Genomic DNA, 17,498 nt, shown 5'->3' on the forward strand with positions numbered 1-17,498 from the left:
AATGTCTTACAAAGCCTCAGCATTATATCCTTTTTTGGACTAACTAAACATGTTTTAGCAGTGACACTAGAGCATAAATGTTAACCAAAGTACTGGCTTCATTCTTTAAGTTCTTTATGCCCAAATTGGCATATTTAGTGTTGGCATAAATGGCTTGGAGAGATAGCAACACACTATCATGGCAGAACATTCACCACTGCACTGGTTAAGATAAAGTCATGAGCAATGCAGCATAGACACAGGCCCTTTGGCTCTATCAGTTTATGCCACCTAGGGCACTCACCAACCTACTCCCAATTTCCTGCATTTGGCCAATACCCTTCCAATCACCACCTCCCAATGATGCATTCTCAACTAAAAACAGCTGTACTGTATATGTAAAAGGGTTGGGGGGAAATACAGTGACATGCAAAAGTTTGGGCACCCCTGGTCAAAATTTCTGTTACTGTGAATAGCTAAGCGAGTAAAAGATGACCTGATTTCCAAAAGGCATATAGTTAAAGATGATACATTTCTTTAATATTTTAAGCAGGATTACTTTTTTATTTCCATCTTTTACAGTTTCGAAATAATAAAGAAGGAAAAGGGCCCGAAGCAAGTTTGGGCACCCTGCATGGTCAGTACTTAGTAACACCCCCTTTGGCAAGTATCACAGCTTATAAATGCTTTCTGTAGTCAGCTGAAAGTCTTTCAATCCTTGTTTGGGGAATTTTCACCCATTCTTCCTTGCAGAAGTCTTCTAGTTCTGTGAGGTTCCTGGGCCATCTTGCATGCACTGCTCTTTTGAGGTCTAGCCACAGATTTTTGATGACGTTTAGGTCGGGGGACTGTGAGGGCCATGGCCAAACCTTCAGCTTGTGCCTCTTGAGGTAGCCCATTGCAGATTTTGAGATGTGTTTAGGATCATTATCCTGTTGTAGAAGCCATCCTCTTTTCATCTTCAGCTTTTTTTTTACAACGGTGTGATGTTTGCTTCCAGAATTTGCTGGTATTTAATTGAATTTATTCTACCCTCTACCAGTGAAATGTTCCCCGTGCCACTGGCTGCAACACAAGCCCAAAGCATGATCGATCCACCCCTGTGCTTAACAGTTGGAGAAGTGTTCTTTTCATGAAATTCTGCACCCTTTTTTCTCCAACATACCTTTGCTCATTGCGTCAGAACTCCGCATAAGAAGTTTGAAAAGGAACATCTAAACAAGCCTAATGAGTTTTGGAAACAAGTCCTGTGGATTGATGAAGTTAAAATAGGACTTTTTGGTCACAATGAGCAAAGGGATGTTTCGGGCCCTTTTCCTTCTTTGTTATTTTGAAACTGTAAAAGTTGGAAAAAAAACTAATCTTGCTTAAAACATTAAAGAAATGTGTCATCTTTAATTTTATGCCTTTTGGAAATCAGGTCATCTTTTACTCTTTTAGTTATTCACAGTAACAGAAATTTTGACCAGGGGTGCCCAAACTTTTACATGCCATCTCTACCAAAGGAGGTGTAAGTCGCTCCTTCCCTCTGCTAGCCTGCAGGTCATCCTTGGGCAAGGTGTAGCACCTGTTTAGCCCCGATCAGGGTCACGTAAAGCCACGGGAGCAGGTGGTGGATGGTCGTATGAGCAGCCAGTGCGTATCACAAGTCCTGGTTATGTGACCACTGACATCAGCCAGACAAGCTCTGAACAATATTGAAAATGGCTGGGGTCACTCGACTTGTAAAGACACTGCCTAGAAGGCTGCAATTGCAAACCGCTTCTGTAGTAAAATTTGCTGAGACCATGATTACCTATGTTATATGACAAGGCACATAATGATGATTATAAAACTAACATTCTTTTCTAAACCAAACGTGCCCAAAGGCTTCTTAAATGATACCGCCTCAATCATTTCCTCTGGCACTTTGTTATATCTACTCACCATCCTCAATGGGAAAATGTTTACCCTCAGCTCCCTTCTCACCTCACCATTCATAGGATAGTCTTGTGTTGGTTTGACTTTGCAAATTGCATAATTTTGTGTCATCTACAAACTTACAGATTAGGCATGGTGCATTTTTCAACGGTGTGGCACACCACTAGTCATCATTCTGAGGAACAACCTTCAACCCGCACCGTCTGCATCCCACCTCCTGGATAACGTGCTTTAACTGGTGGAGATGCAAAAGCTGCAGTTACAGCTAGGACTCGTTTGTAAACTCGGTGCCACGGTAGTGTAGTGGTAAGCGCAACACTTATAATATTCAGGGCGTCAAGAGTTTGGAGTTCAATTCCGGTGTAATTTGTAAGAAAGTTTGTACGTTCTCCCCGTGAGCGTGTGTGTTCCTCAGGGAGCCCCAGCTCTCTCCCACAGTCCAAAGATGCAGTATGTTAATTGGTCATTGTAAGTTGCCCCATGTGTGCGCCAGGGTTAAATCTGTGGGTTGCTGGGTGGTGCAGTTCATTGTGCCAGAAGGGCCTGTTCCTCACCATATCCCTAAGTAAGTAAATAAACAAGCAAACATTTGAGATGACTCTGGGCCTGTACTCACTGGAGCTCAGAAGATTGAGGGGGGATCTCATCGAAACATATTGAAAGGCCTAGATAGAGTGGACATGTGGAGGATGTTTCCAAGTGGGAGAGTCTAGGCCCACAGGTCACAGCTCTGCAGAACAGAGATGAGGAGGAATTTCTTCATCCAGAGGATATTTAAAATTTAAATTTATCATATGTCAAAAGCAGCAATTATTGTTCATGGATTTTAAGTCAATCATTTTGAAGCAGGTGAGTTAATATTCAGTTTTCTTTGATTTTACAAGCTACACCATGGCCCCAGCAAGAACCTTATCATGGTATGGCTGTATGAATGTGCTGCAGTTTCCAGTACATTATACACCCACTGGCAGAATGGCTCACATACAAATCCCAGTCTTACACCTCAAGAGCTTGTGAGTTAGCCGAACAAAGAAACCAATGTTACAATAGTAAACAAAAGAGATCCTGTAGATACTGGAAATCCTGAACAACATGCATATATATATAATGCTGGAGGAATTGTGTGCAGTTTTGGGCCCTTTAACTAAAAATGGATGTGCTGGCATTGCAGAGGGTATGGATAGTGGATGGATGCAGAGAGAATGATCCCAGGGTTAACATATGAGGAGTGTTTGATTCCTCTGGGCCTGTACACAAAGAAAAATGAGGGTTTCTTTAAAGAGGGTGGTGAATCAATGGGATTAATTGCCACAGACATCTGTGGAGACCAAGTCATTGGGTATACTTAAAGCGGAAGTCGATAGGTTCTTGAAGGAGATGAAAGGTTATGGGGAGAAGGCAGGATTGAGAGGGAAAGTAAATCAGCCACGACCAAAGTAAATGGCCCATGATTCATGATCAATTTCTGTTCCTATGTCTTAGGCTTTATGGTCTAACTCAGCAGGTCAGTCAGCCATCTATGGAGAACAGTCAATGTTTCGGGCTGAAAGCCTTCATCAGGTCCTGATATATTATGAACTTAAGGTATAGGAGCAGAATTAGACTATTTGGCCTATCGAGCCTGCCCTGTCATTTCATCATGGCTGATCCATTTTCCCTCTCAGTCCCAGTCTCCTGCCTTCACCCTGTAATCCTTCATGTCCTGACTAATTAAGAACCTATCAACATCTGCCCAACAACTTGGTCTCCACAGCCACTTGTGGCAACAAATTCCACAGATTCACCATTTAACTGCTTAGTCCCCCTATAGATACTGTCTGAGCTGCTGAGTTCCTCCAGCATTATACTCAATGTCAAAATGGAATACCGAGGTCACGTTGTAGGTGGGTTCAGAAACTGGATCTTGAACATTTTCATTAAGTTAGTCATCTGAACATACATTGTCACAGATATGAGAAGTTTAAAAAAACTGCAATGCAAAGGATTTTTAACAGAAACATTAACTGTTTCTCTAACAGACACTGACTAACCTGCTGAATGGTTCCAGTATTTTTTTATATTACAGATAGTTCACTGTTTGCAATTATTAATGGCAAATAAACAGTAATGAAAAACAGGAGCGATGTGGAGGTTTATCAGCACTGCATTTAATGTTTCTTCACAGGTTTTCAGAACATTTCAGTCAGTGCAGTTCGTTGGAATATTCCATCCTTTTCAAAGTTACACATACAGAGTAAGTTGGTTAAGTGGATAGTAATTTTGGACTAAGGTTAGGCATTTGCCTGAGCAGTCTTTGACAGCACCTTCAGATCGGCAATGCACTTGGCAATGCTCTCCTTCTCCTAGGAAGAGATAGAGCAAGAGATTAGCAAAATTTTCATTCTTTTACGATACAGGAAGACTGTGTTCTAAGAGTTATAAAGAAGTATAGTACAGAAACAGGCCTATTGGCCCATCTAGCCCATGCCGGACCATTTAAACTGTTTACTCTCATTGACCTGCACCCGGATCATAGCCCTCCATACCCCTATCGTCCATGTACCTATCCAAACTTTGCTTAACCGTTGAAATCAAGCTTGCATGCACCACTTGCGCTGGTAGCTCGTTCCACACTCTTATGACCCTCTGAGTGAAGTTTCCCCTCATGTTTCCCTTAAACGTTTCACCTTTCACCCTTAACCCATGACATCTGGTTGTAGTCCTACCCAATCCCAGTGGGAAAAACCTGTTTGCATCTATACCCCTCAATTTTGTATAGCACTATCAAATTTCCTCTCAATCTTCGATGTTCTAAGGAATAAAGGCCTCGCCTATTCAATCTTATAACTCAGGTCCTCCAGACCCAGCAACACCCTTGTAAATTTTCTCTGTATTCTTTCAATCTTATTTACATCTTTCCTAAAGGAAGATTAGAAGACTAAAGACACATTCTGTGCACTTGAACATTCCAGCCATTTGGTCAGCACAGGCTTTCAATACCCAACCACTGGGGCCTGATGCCTTGCCAGAGTTCATCCTCTTGAAAGATGTTCTGAAACTGGCCTCTAGCCTGTCCCTGAGTTCAGTCAGATCCAAAATTACAGCTGTTGACCAAGGCTTTGTTCCCCACAAATCATCTGCAGCTGATAAGACAGCAAATAAAATCACTAAACAAATGTATTCACTATTGTGATTTAAATACTGAATATGCATGAGGCCTTAATCTACTCCAGTGAGATCCAGTGGCCAGGAAGGCCCTTGTGGAGAGCGACAATGACGACAAATCACAGAAATAGTCATGATCATCTACAGTAACCAAGGAAGACCTAATTGTGTCGACCTCCCGTACCACTAGACCTGGACTTCTGAGGTCGAGAGTGGAACTGCCCCAGTGCAATGACTTTTCCAATTTAAAAACTCTCCCACACATTTCCTGTCATCATCAGAAACGATGGACAACTACTCAATGCATATGGTAAATGAGATAACATGTAGTATCCCTACAGAAAATAAAGAGTTGTATCTACAGCTGTCCCGAACAGAGATGCAACGCTAGCAGTGAAGGGTCATCAAGACATGGCTTTACACTCAACACCAGAGCTAGTCATTTGCTGCGGTTTCTACATGAATTCTTGCTGATGTGTAGAACAACCACAGTGGCTCTTTTGCCTCACAGCACCACCCACCTGCTGCGGTGTGATGCTCTGGATTACACTCTTCTCAACCCAGTTAGCCATGTACTCTTGAGCGAGCCGTCGCTGCAGTTGCTGGAGACTGACTTGGTAATCCAGTCGCTTCTTCACTGAATCGTACACCATGTGCAGACGCTCGCGGTAGTTAGTTTCCAGAATCATTGCAACGTTATTCTGTAAACAAAACAGCAGCAAATCAGCAACTTGCAGGGGTATTTTTGCTTAATTGCATTTGTAACTTGACTCGCTAGCCATTATTACATGTCTTAATATATCTACAGAGAGGTAACCATCTCTCTGACCATTTAAATCATTACAGGACTTCAAGCTTGCCCTGAAGCCTTCCCATCTCACTTTCATGGGTAGTTTTTGTAGTGAAATGCCTGTATTTTGTCAGCAATAAAATACTGAAACCTCAGTGGATCAGTCAGTATTGTAGATGAAGTTGCATGCTTGAACCAGTCATTGAAACTGGAAATATTAGAAAATATATAGTGCAGGAAGGAGAAAGAGTCAAGAGAAAATTTGGGAAGTACAACCATCAACAATGGAAAAATTAAGATGAAAGCAAGGATTTTAAAGTAGTTATAAACACAAAAGATTCTACAGATGCTGGAAATTCAGAAAACAAAGCACAATCTTTAAGAAATTTAGTGGAGTGTCAGAAAACACTGTTTTTAATTTTTTTATAAGATAATTAATGTAAGACTAAAGTTGTACTTTAATCATTTGTACTTTCTTCACAGTATGCGGAGGGTTGTCCCCACTTACTGGCAGAAAGCGGTATAGCAGTTAAACTAAAGGTTTATCACCTTTCTCATTTTTCATTGGCTAATTACTAGCACATTACCCAAGTGATGTAATTATGTAATCACTGATTAGTTTCATTTATCTAAGGAATTCCTCTTCGAGCCATGCCGCCCCAGCAACCCGACAGCCCTGAACTAGCTCTAACTTAATCACAGGACAAGTTGTAATGACCAATTAACCCACCCGGTATGTTTTTGGACTGTGGGAGGAAACCAGAGTACCTGGGGGAAACCCACAGATTCCAAAGGGGGGACGTACAGGTGACGCCAGAATTGAACTCCAAATTCCAGAACACCCCGAGCTGTAATAGCGCCACACTAACTGTTACGCTACTGTGGCACTCATGACTAACTAGCATAAAGAAAGGGTGAAACAGCAGCTAGTGGATGATCAGAACTAGATAAGGGAGAGATGATAGAAGCAGGTGGGGGAGGGATAGAAAAGATGAATAAAGGGGAGAGAACCTGGGTGAATGGGACAGAAAGGGGAAAGAACACAGAAGGGTGTTGGGTTCCTGAAAAAGGACAATTCAATGTTTATTTTCTGTGGAGTGCCATTAGGGGGATACCTGAAAAAAATTATAAAATTATGAGACAAAGATGGGATAGATAGTCCACGTCTCTATTCAAGGAAGAAGTATCAAATACTTGAGGGCAAAACTTTAAGATGAGGGGGAGAAAGATGTGTAAGGTAAGTTTTTTTAATATACAGTGGTAGATGCCTGGAACACACTCCTAGGTGTAGTGTTAGAAGCTACCATGGTGATAGAAGGTAGATAAATGGATGCCTGAACAGGCAAGGAATGTATAGATAAGGATCATGTGTAGGCAGATGGAATCAGTTAAATTTGGCATCACAGTCAGCACAGAGATTGTGGGCTGAAGGGCCTGTTTCTGAGCTATACTGTTCCATGTTCTAAATTATCTCTCATAAATTATAGCAGGAAAACTATTATAAAATTATACACACAAAATACTGGAGGAACTCAGCAGGTCAGGCAGCACCTATGGAAGTGAAAAAGCAGTCAACACTTCAGATAGAGACCCTTCTTCGGGACTGGAAAGAAAGGGGCAAGATGCCAGAATAATAAGATGGGGGAGGGGAGAAGTACAATCTAGAAGGTGATCAGTGTAGCCAAGTGAGTGGGGGGGGGGAACGAATTGAGAAGTTGGGAGGCAATAGGTGTTAAAGGTAAAAGGCTGAGGAAGAAGAAATCTGATAGAAAAGAGTGGAATGTGGCAGAAAGGGAAGGAAGGGGGACACCAGGGGAAAGTGATAGGCAAGTGAGGAAAAGAGCAGAGGTGTTGGGGGGGGGGGGGGGCAAGATGGGGAACTGAAGGAAAACGTGGGGGAAAATTACCAGAAGTTGGGAGAAATTGATGTTGATGCCATCAGGTTGGAGGTACTCAGACAGAATGAGGCTTTGTTTCTCCAACCTGGGAGTGGCCTCATTGTGGCACATAGACCTCCACAGAAATAGCTACTAAAATAACTATTTAATTTATATATATTTTACCCGCTTAGCATCGAAGAGGTGATGCCGCCCTTCTATTCTCCACTGCTCCTTATTCTCCTGTTCAATGGCTTCTGTCAGACTGGCAACAGCAAGGTCTTTCACTTCTTGTGCCTTTTGAACTTTTTCCTAAGATTGCAAAACAAAATTGAAAATAATGAGTTAGCAGTTGAATCATTCAGATACATCAATGATTTTCCACCAAAAAGTCATGCTTAATCAGAATATTTATTTGAAATAATTTATTTGCTCAAAACTTCCCTATGTGGTACACTTAACCAGTGGCTGAATGCCACAGACTCATTTTTAATCAGAATCTGAAATACTTTCAGTTTTCCAGGTTTTCACACAATTGGCAACTCATAGTTTGTCTCCATGGTAAAAAAAAGTCACACAGAGTGTTGCAAAAACTGCCATCTTTGGATTAACTTCCTTTGTTAAATCTCAGAATACCTCATTCAACTTGTCAGCAAAGTTTGCCACATCCTTCCCAAACTTCTTAACACCGTAGAGGATAACAATGCCAATGGAGATGGCAGTAAATGTCTCATGGTTAATGACGTAAATTTCCTTTGACAGAAGGTAAGTCAACAGTCCAGTGCCAAGCATGTAAGGTCCTAAGGAGTAAAACAAATACGAAACATTAGCATCCAAAGATGGAATCCTGGTCAAACCTTGAAACATTACACAAACTGCTGGAGTACATGCAGAAATCACTTCAAGCCTGAAGTGCTTTTAAAAGTAGGCACTAATAATAAATATTTTAATACAATACTAAATATTTTGCAGTAACACTCACATCAAATACACCTTACACTTTCACAGTCAATCCTGCAGATGGTAGCAAACTTCAAAATATAAACACAAGAGCTTCTGCAGATCCTGTAGTGAGCATCTCTTCATAGACAAAAATCAAAGTATATAAGCTATCTTATGTATTTGTATTTATTGTGTTTTTAAAAAATTATTGCATTCTTCATCCTATTATGCTTTTTTGTTGAACTACATCAGAGCTCGGGCCTTGAATCTTTAGACACTAAAAATCCAGCACACACACAAAATGCTGGAAGAACTCAGCAGGTCAGGCGGCATCTGTGGAGAGAAGTAAACAGGCGCTACTTCAGGCCGAGTTCCTTCCCACTTCCTTTCCAGTCCTGATCAAGGGTCTCAGCCTGAAATGTTGACTTACTTCTCTCCATACAAGTTGCTTGACCTGCTGAGTTCCTCCAGCATTTTGTGTGTGTTACTCATCAAAATGTACTTAGTATACTAACACATTAGAAAAACTTTGCTGACTTTATAGATAACATGCAGATAATCTGCTTTTAGGTCAAGCAGCTTAAACTAATCGCTTTAGTTTTGTATTTAATGTATTTATACATCATTAACAAATGAATATAGCAAATTTGAAAGCAGAGAAATAGACTACATCAGTGGAAATTGCTAAATTATTTTGCACTGACCTGTAACTCCAGTTTTGGGGTAAAGGAAATGGAAGAATTCCTCTGGAATCAGACCAAAGCGCACCTTGCCTCCTTCTTCAGGAAGGGGAGGCACTGGTGCCCGAGACTGACAGCTAGCATGGAAATTCCTGGAAACTGGCACCAAACTGGAAGAAGAATAAATTGAGCTCAGATTTTTCAGTGATGTTGGCAAATTGCCACAACTTTAGATGCTTTTATATCTTTCATTTTTAACGATTCCTAGACAGAATGGTAGCAATATACTTAAAACATTCCTTCTTCAAGAAAGTAAAAAAAAAATCACTACTTGATCTTCTCACAGCAGATAAGTATTGATTTAATACAACTTGATGGCATAAGTGTGACAATAATGAAAAAGAAAATGCAATTACAGGAATATAATGTGTAAACTCAGCTCAGGGGCCAAGATAGAGACGCAACTTACCTTGCACCAATAGGGGCAGATGTCTTCAGTAAGGACCCTGAAACAAAATTATAAATAATCACTTGAGAACAAGTTATTTGTTGTAATACACATACTTCAATGTGGTGGTAGCTATTAGCAAAAGGAAGCAGCCTGAAAAAAGGCAGCCAGTGGCTGCTTCCTATGCTCCTTGGCTCTGGACTTTCATGTACCGATTATACAACTGTCTGTGTAGGCGAATGACAAGTACACCAAAAACTTAATTCAGGCTCTCAACTACTGGACCTCAATTCAACACCCCCTGAAGTTGTTTCATGTGCAATTAACATACAATAACAAGATACAACACCATCCTCTACATATGAGAGTGCCACAATACACCCGTGTATATCAGAACAATTTCCCCCAGTAATTGGGTTCTACATCTGTAACGTTTAATGCTCAGGAAAGGCAGGAGACACATGCCCACAGTCCACCTGGTCCCAACTTTCAAATGGAGACCAACTAGCTGTTTTTGACTTGAAAATATCTTTGAGTTTTCACTGTAAAGAGAAGTTGCTTTCCAGAACAATCTCTCCCAATTAACACTATCAGTAGCCTTAACCAATGAGTTCATAATAGATTCATTCTCAATGTTAACTGGCATCAATCAAGGCTGCAGAATTTAAGTACATCAGTGGAAGTTGCAAATCTATTTCGTGCAGACCTGTAATTCCAGTTATTAAGGACCTCCATCATCCTAGACATGCCCTCTTCTCATTGCTACCATCATGGAGGTGGTACAGGAGCTTGAAGACACACATTTAATGTTTTAGGAACAGCTTCTTCCCCTCTGTCATCAGATAATGAACCCATGAACACTTCCCCAGTACTCTTTTCCCCTCTATCTGCATTACTAATTTATTTTTACTCCTCATTATAACTTACAGCTTTTATTACTATGCATTACAATCTATTGCTGCTGCAAAAAAAAATTTCATTACACACATTAATGATATTAAATCTGATTCTGATTTAGTTTTGGGGTAAAGGAAATGGAAGAATTCTTCTGGAATCAGACCGAAGAGCACCTCGCCTCCTTCCTCATCATAACTCTTCTCAATTTTCCCATTGGAGTTTCTCGCTGAGTGAAACCAATTTACAGGACAAACAAGAATCTAAACTTCGTCACCTCTACACCAGAGAAAACGTCACTCCCCCCCGCCCCCAATTTCAGTTACCAATCCAGTGTGCAGGCAATGCCTAAAAACGTGCATATTATTGTCCGTCCTTCACCTTAGCTACGTCAACTGGGGAAGTCAGCTAAGGAATGGCAAATGGAATTTAAAAGAGGGCAGGGTTGTAGTTCAGCGATCTAGCGATACAAAGTACATGCTTCCCTGAAAATGGAAACATACACGTGGACAGGGTGGCGAAGGAGAGGTTCGCCACACTTGCATTTATTAGTCAGGCCTTTGACTACAAAAATTGAGACATCACGTTACAGCTGTACAAGATGTTAGTGAGACCACACAGAGTATCCTGTGCAGTTCTGGTCAAATGGCTATAGAAAGGATGTCATTACACTAGGATCTGCACAATTAGTCTTTTTTTTTGCATATTGGTTATTTGACAATCTGTTGTTTTGTTTTATACGGCAGGTATTTTTCTCTTCACACTTCTAATTGGTTTTTGGCAAGCCACTCCTCCAGTCTGTAGCCACATCAATGGACCGTGGCAAAGCAATCTTGGATCTTGGCGAGAGGGCATGTTTGGACCAGGTGGAGTTTATCCTGGGTTGGGGCACCAGAGGGGCAAGCTGGGGTTTGTCGGACACCCCGTTGGTGTAGTGTTTACGCTGCCTTGGCAGGACGAATTCTAAGTCTATTTGCGGCTGTCCAGCTTTTTCTGGTAGCTGTAGTAAAGCCCGGGAGGAGCGAGGTAGAGTCGACCATCATATCTCGGCCACGGTGGAGGAGTGCGTGTTGGTGTGCCAGTACTAGTGATATTCAGCACGTTCATCATAGGTTAAGTTGTAGAAATGTTTTCATGATTTGAGTTGAGAATTTGGGGGGAGCATTTTCGATGTTTACAAACTAGAATGTTGTTGGACATATTTTGGATATGCTTGTAGAATTTTGCTGAAGCTGCTCTTCTACGGATGCTATTCCACTCATTGTTGGGAGCCGATGGACAGCTGTGGACTTTAGGGCTCCTGAGATTATTCTCATAGAAGTAATGTACTGATGATGTTTGTAGGACTGACTGGTCAGCACCCCATTTGTTTCTTGCTATCTTCTTGATCACGGCCATTCTGGATTTTAGTTTATTTGCAACACTTCGAAGGTGGATCTTGTATGAGAGAGTTTGATCTAGCTGGCTCCTAAATACTCTGGGTTTGGATTTTTGAGTAGCTTTTTGTCATTTAGTTTGATATTGAGTTCAAGTTTGGTTAGTCGGTTGTCCAGATGAAATATGGAAGTTACTGTTTTGATGACATTCATATTTAGGTACCACTTGGAGAAGCAGTTGATACCTTGGATAAGGTTTTCTTTCCAATGGATTTCACACTGTTTGATTGAAAGGCTTTGGCCCAGTCACCAGCATGTCCAAACTTAGCAGATTTGATTTCAGGGAGGTCACTGAGGTATAGACCGAACAAGGCTGAAGCCAGAACTGAGCCTTGCAGGACACCATTGCAGCATTTCATATGAAACTGGAGTCACTTCTTAGGTAGGTGAAGAAAGAATGGATGTCTGTTATTCAGTGGAGATGTAGGATTTTTTTACATGTGATCATTCGGGCTAGTTTTAACACTTGGTTCCAAATGGTGTCATATGCAGTGGATAAGTCGATTTAAATTGCTCCTGTTTTCTTTTTGAGTTCAAACCCTGACTCGATATATGATGTGAGGACAAGAACGTGTTCACTGGTGTTATGGTGTTGTCCGAAGTCAGCTTGTTCAATCGGTATTATCAGAGGTAATAATCTGGATAAAGTAATACACTCAATAAGTTTGTAGGTACAGCAGAGGAGAGAAATTAGGCAGTAACTTGCTGGATAATCTGCAGGCTTTCCTGGTTTAGGTATCGCAATGACTTTGGCACGTTTCCAGGTGTTATTGTTTTGACATCACTGACAGCACTAATTGGCCACTTGATACCCCCACTTCCAAGACGTTTCAACATTTCTGGATAGATACCGTTGATGCTGGTGGCTTTTGCTAAATTAGTGCATTGCAAGGAGGATTTTACTTCGGCAGGTGTTATTGGAAATATAAGTGTTTCAACATCTTCTGGCACACTACTTCAAATTTTTAGTATTTGTGTTGGACCTGTTTCGAATTTATGATTAGGAGTGTGCATTCCTCTTTGATGTGTTTTGCTACTGTGTCTGTACTGACTGGATAACTGGCTTGTGGCTTTGGTGCTGTATTGGGGTCTAGTTTTTTGACGAGGGTTCATGCAGGTTTACTGGAGTGAGTGAAATTCATGTTTTCGACTGTATCCATCTATTTCATCTGTCACTGTGAATCAATTTGAGATCATTAAATTGATCTGTTGTTTAAATAGGTTTTCCTTTTCTTTAGACCAACTAGGAATGTATTCCTCTTGGTACTGCCTCTTTCGAGCCTATGAAATCGGTGGTGGGCGATATTCTTCTACACATATTGTCGACTTGCAGGGTGAAATGATCCTAGTTTGCTTTTCCAGAGCTTCATCTGAGTTTTGGGATGGAGACGAGTGGGCATTCGGGATCCAGCCATTATTAGCACGGATCTGTGCTGACAATGAGGAAAATCACCAAGGAATAGCTGCACAAACACTAGAAAATCTGCAAATGCTGCAAATTCAAGCCACACACACAAATTGGTGGAATGCAGCAGGCCAGGCAGCATCTATATGAAGAAGTACAGTCGACATTTCATCCTGATGAAGGGTCTTGGCCTGAAACGTCGACTGTACTTCTTCCTATTAATGCTGCCTGGCCTGCTGCGTTCTACCAGCATTTTGTGTGTATTGGTTGAAGGAGTAGCTGGTAGGGGTTCCAAGTTGAATGTTGTTACAAAACATTGGACTGGTGTGTAAATTTGTAGCCATCTAGCTGAGGAGAATGTCCCTTTACCTTTAGGATCATACAGTAGTTGAAGGTCGTTATTAGATGCCCAGTGACTGATTGCTTCCCTGGCTGTGATGTTTTCTCAGTATCCCCAACCTGTATGATGACTGTTGAAGTCTCCGAGGAATATTGCTGGGTGTATGATTTTTGTAACGGGATTTGGCCATTCTTTATTTGGAGGTTTATAGACATTTACTACAGTTGGATATTCTACTATTTGAATAGTAGTGTTGCATATATTGTTATCTGGTGTGATAGATAGATAGATAGATACTTTATTCATCCCCATGGGGAAATTCAACATTTTTTTCCAATGTCCCATACACTTGTTTTAGCAAAACTAATTACAGACAATACTTAACTCAGTAAAAATATGATATGCATCTAAATCACTCTCTCAAAAAGCATTAATAATAGCTTTTAAAAAGTTCTTAAGTAGTTTACTTAGATACATTAAATACAATCAACCCCGGCACTTTAACATATCTTACTCCTGGCGGTTGAATTGCAAAGCCTAATGGCATTGGGGAGTATTGACCTCTTCATCCTGTCTGAGGAGCATTGCATCGATAGCAACCTGTCGCTGAAACTGCTTCTCTGTCTCTAGATGGTGCTATGTAGAGGATGTTCAGGGTTTTCCATAATTGACCGTAGCCTACTCAGCGCCCTTCGCTCAGCTACCGATATTATACTCTCCAGTACTTTGCCCACGACAGAGCCCACCTTCCTTACCAGCTTATTAAGACGTGAGGCGTCCCTCTTCTTAATGCTGCCTCCCCAACACGCCACCACAAAGAAGAGGGCGCTCTCCACAACTGACCTATAGAACATCTTCAGCATCTCACTACAGACATTGAATGACGCCAACCTTCTAAGGAAGTACAGTCGACTCTGTGCCTTCCTGCACAAGGCATCTGTGTTGGCAGTCCAGTCTAGCTTCTCGTCTAACTGTACTCCCAGATACTTGTAGGTCTTAACCTGCTCCACACATTCTCCATTAATGATCACTGGCTCCATATGAGGCCTAGGTCTCCTAAAGTCCACCACCATCTCCTTGGTCTTGGTGATATTGAGACGCAGGTAGTTTGAGTTGCACCATATCACAAAGTCCTGTATCAGTTTCCTATACTCCTCCTCCTGCCCATTCCTGACACACCCCACTATGGCCGTGTCGTCAGCGAACTTCTGCACATGGCAGGACTCTGAGTTATATTGGAAGTCTGATGTGTACAGGGTGAACAGGACCGGAGAGAGCACGGTCCCCTGCGGCGCTCCTGTGCTGCTGACCACCGTGTCAGACCTACGGTCTCCCAACCGCACATACTGAGGTCTCTCTGTCAAGTAGTCCACTATCCAATCCACCATGTGAGAGTCTACTCCCATCTCTGTTAGTTTGTGCCTTAAGATCTTGGGCTGGATGGTGTTAAAGGCACTAGAGAAGTCCAGGAATGTAATCCTCACAGCACCACTGACCCCATCTAGGTGAGAGAGGGATTTGTGCAGCAAATACGTGATAGCATCCTCCACTCCCACCTCCTCCTTATACGCAAACTGAAGAGGATCCCGGGCGTGCCTGGTTTGTGGCCTCAGATTCTGTATTATCAGCCGCTCCATGGTCTTCATCACGTGCGACGTCAAGGCAACAGTTCTGAAGTCATTCAACTCCTTTGGTTGTGGTTTCTTCGGTACCGGGACAATACAGGATGTCTTCCACTATCTGGGTACTCTTCTCTGCTCCAGGCTCATGTTGAAGATGCGCTGTAGTGGTTCTCCCAGCTCAGTCGCACAGGCCCTCAGTAATCGTGGGGAAACTCCATCCGGTCCCGCCGCCTTGCTGGTACAGATCTTCCTCAGTTGACCTTCCACCTGTGCAGCCGTAATCCTGGGCGTGGGCAAGGTCTCCTGTGAGTGGCTATTTTCCTGTGAGGGAAGTAAGCCTGGTGTGGAGTTCTGCGGTGAGGATGAGATTGTGCTGTCGAACCTATTGAAGAAGTTGTTCAGCTGGATCGCTTTCTCCACATCTCCACTTATGTTTGCCCCCCGCTTTGCACTGCATCCGGTGATGATCTTCATCCCATCCCACACCTCCTTCATGCTTTTTTTCTGCAGCTTTTGTTCTAGCTTCCTCCTATACTGCTCCTTTGCCCCCCTTATCTGTACTCTGAGTTCCTTCTGAACTCTTTTAAGCTCCAACCGATCACCATCTTTAAAGGCCCTCTTCTTCTGGTTTAGGAGGCCTTTGATGTGACTAGTGATCCAGGGCTTATTATTGGGATAGCAGCAAACAGTTCTAACAGGAACAACGGCATCCACACAAAAGTTAATATAGTCCGTTGTGCATTCAGTGACCTCCTCAACGCCCCCACAGAGCCCCCCCTTGCAGTACATCCCAGTTAGTAGTACCGAAGCAGTCTCTCAGGGCCTGTTCAGCTTCAGGAGTTAATCAGAGCTAGTAACTGAAATGAAAGTGAGTGAGTTTTTTTGCATAAATATCTGTCCTGTATTTCTTGTGGAATACACCTGTTACTCTATTATATCTTGCTATCCTTTGTAACCATAGTTTTCCACAAGTAATATTGTATTGATTTTCCTGGAACTGTCTGAAAGTAAATGAATCTCAGTAGGATATGGTGACATGCATACTTTGAAAACAATTTTACTTTGAAAAGAAAATGCTGGAGAGATTAAGTTACAGAGAGAATAATGTAGAAAGCAGAGGGTGAAGGTGAAGGTTGTTTCTCAGATGGGAGGCCAGTGACTCATGGTGCCCTGCAGGATTGGTGTTGGAACTTTTAATAGCGAAGGTGATCGTTGATCAGTTGAGGAAGCGGTCCAGGGAGTGAAAAATGGATTTCAATACAGATGAGCATAAGGTGATGCATTTTAAATGTTACACTTAGTAAAGGTTGTACAATGAATGTTAGTGCACTTGGGAGTGTAATGGAACAGTGGGGCCTAGCAGATCAAATGATGCATTTCTACAGCTAGGCCCCTCTGTTCCATCCTTAGAGCTCCCCCTTCCACCCACCCACCCTGTTCTCTCCACACTAGGGTCCTGAACCCAGACCCATCTCTCCTCATCCCATCACCTTACCGTCTAATCCCTCCACCGGTGGGTCCGGTCCCCGGCATTTTTCCCTCGGCCCCCAATTCTCCCTATCCCGACACCCAAATTCTCAAGGCCCATTCCCACCCCATTCCACACCCAGGCCCTGCCCTCATCTCTCCTTCCCCCACATCCTCCCTCTCCGGTCTGTCCACCGGCCCGTGCCCTTCAGTGACCGACACCCGTCTTACTAGGCCGGATCGAGCCTTACCAGAGGCGAGCGCAACGCGGGCCAGCATGTTGCGGCTCCGGTGGGCGAGGCGGAGCTCCGGCGGGTGGATGGGGGTGAGCTGAGGGGTGGCGGGTGAGCTGAAGCCGCCGCTTCTACCCCGGTCTCTGACCTGCAGCGCAAAATGGCGGACCGGGAGTGGACGCGGGGCAAGCTGGGGCTGGGCGCGCGGCCGGCTGGGAACTTGCGGGGCAAGCCGGGAGCTTGCGGGGCGGACTGGTGCTGGGCGCGCGGCCGGCCGGGAACTTGCGGGGCGGACTGGTGCTGGGCGCGGGGCAAGCCGGG

At 42.9% G+C, this 17,498-nt stretch overlaps 1 protein-coding gene across 1 annotated transcript; it reads right to left on the bottom strand.

Annotated features, from left to right (window-relative positions):
• Positions 1-4,026: 4,026 nt before the first annotated feature.
• Positions 4,027-17,361, bottom strand: atp5pb (ATP synthase peripheral stalk-membrane subunit b). Its single transcript, XM_073030880.1, has 7 exons — positions 17,196-17,361; positions 9,802-9,838; positions 9,357-9,502; positions 8,347-8,510; positions 7,897-8,022; positions 5,565-5,744; positions 4,027-4,241 (listed from the first exon to the last, which is right to left on the bottom strand). The coding sequence occupies exons 1-7, from the start codon at positions 17,221-17,223 to the stop codon at positions 4,170-4,172; spliced, it is 753 nt and encodes a 250-aa protein (XP_072886981.1). The 5' UTR covers positions 17,224-17,361; the 3' UTR covers positions 4,027-4,169.
• Between the last annotated feature and the right edge of the window lie 137 nt (positions 17,362-17,498).

This window comes from Hemitrygon akajei, chromosome 27, assembly GCF_048418815.1.
Source record: "Hemitrygon akajei chromosome 27, sHemAka1.3, whole genome shotgun sequence".
NCBI lineage: Eukaryota > Metazoa > Chordata > Chondrichthyes > Myliobatiformes > Dasyatidae > Hemitrygon > Hemitrygon akajei.

Coding starts and splice junctions, on each gene's coding strand:
- atp5pb (XM_073030880.1), bottom strand. CDS start 17,223: ATGCTGGCCCGCGTTGCGCTCGCCTCTG. Junction 9,839..17,195: donor CCGCGTTGCGCTCGCCTCTG/GTAAGGCTCGAT, acceptor ATTTTGTTTCAG/GGTCCTTACTGAAGACATCT. Junction 9,503..9,801: donor TCTGCCCCTATTGGTGCAAG/GTAAGTTGCGTC, acceptor TTCTTCTTCCAG/TTTGGTGCCAGTTTCCAGGA.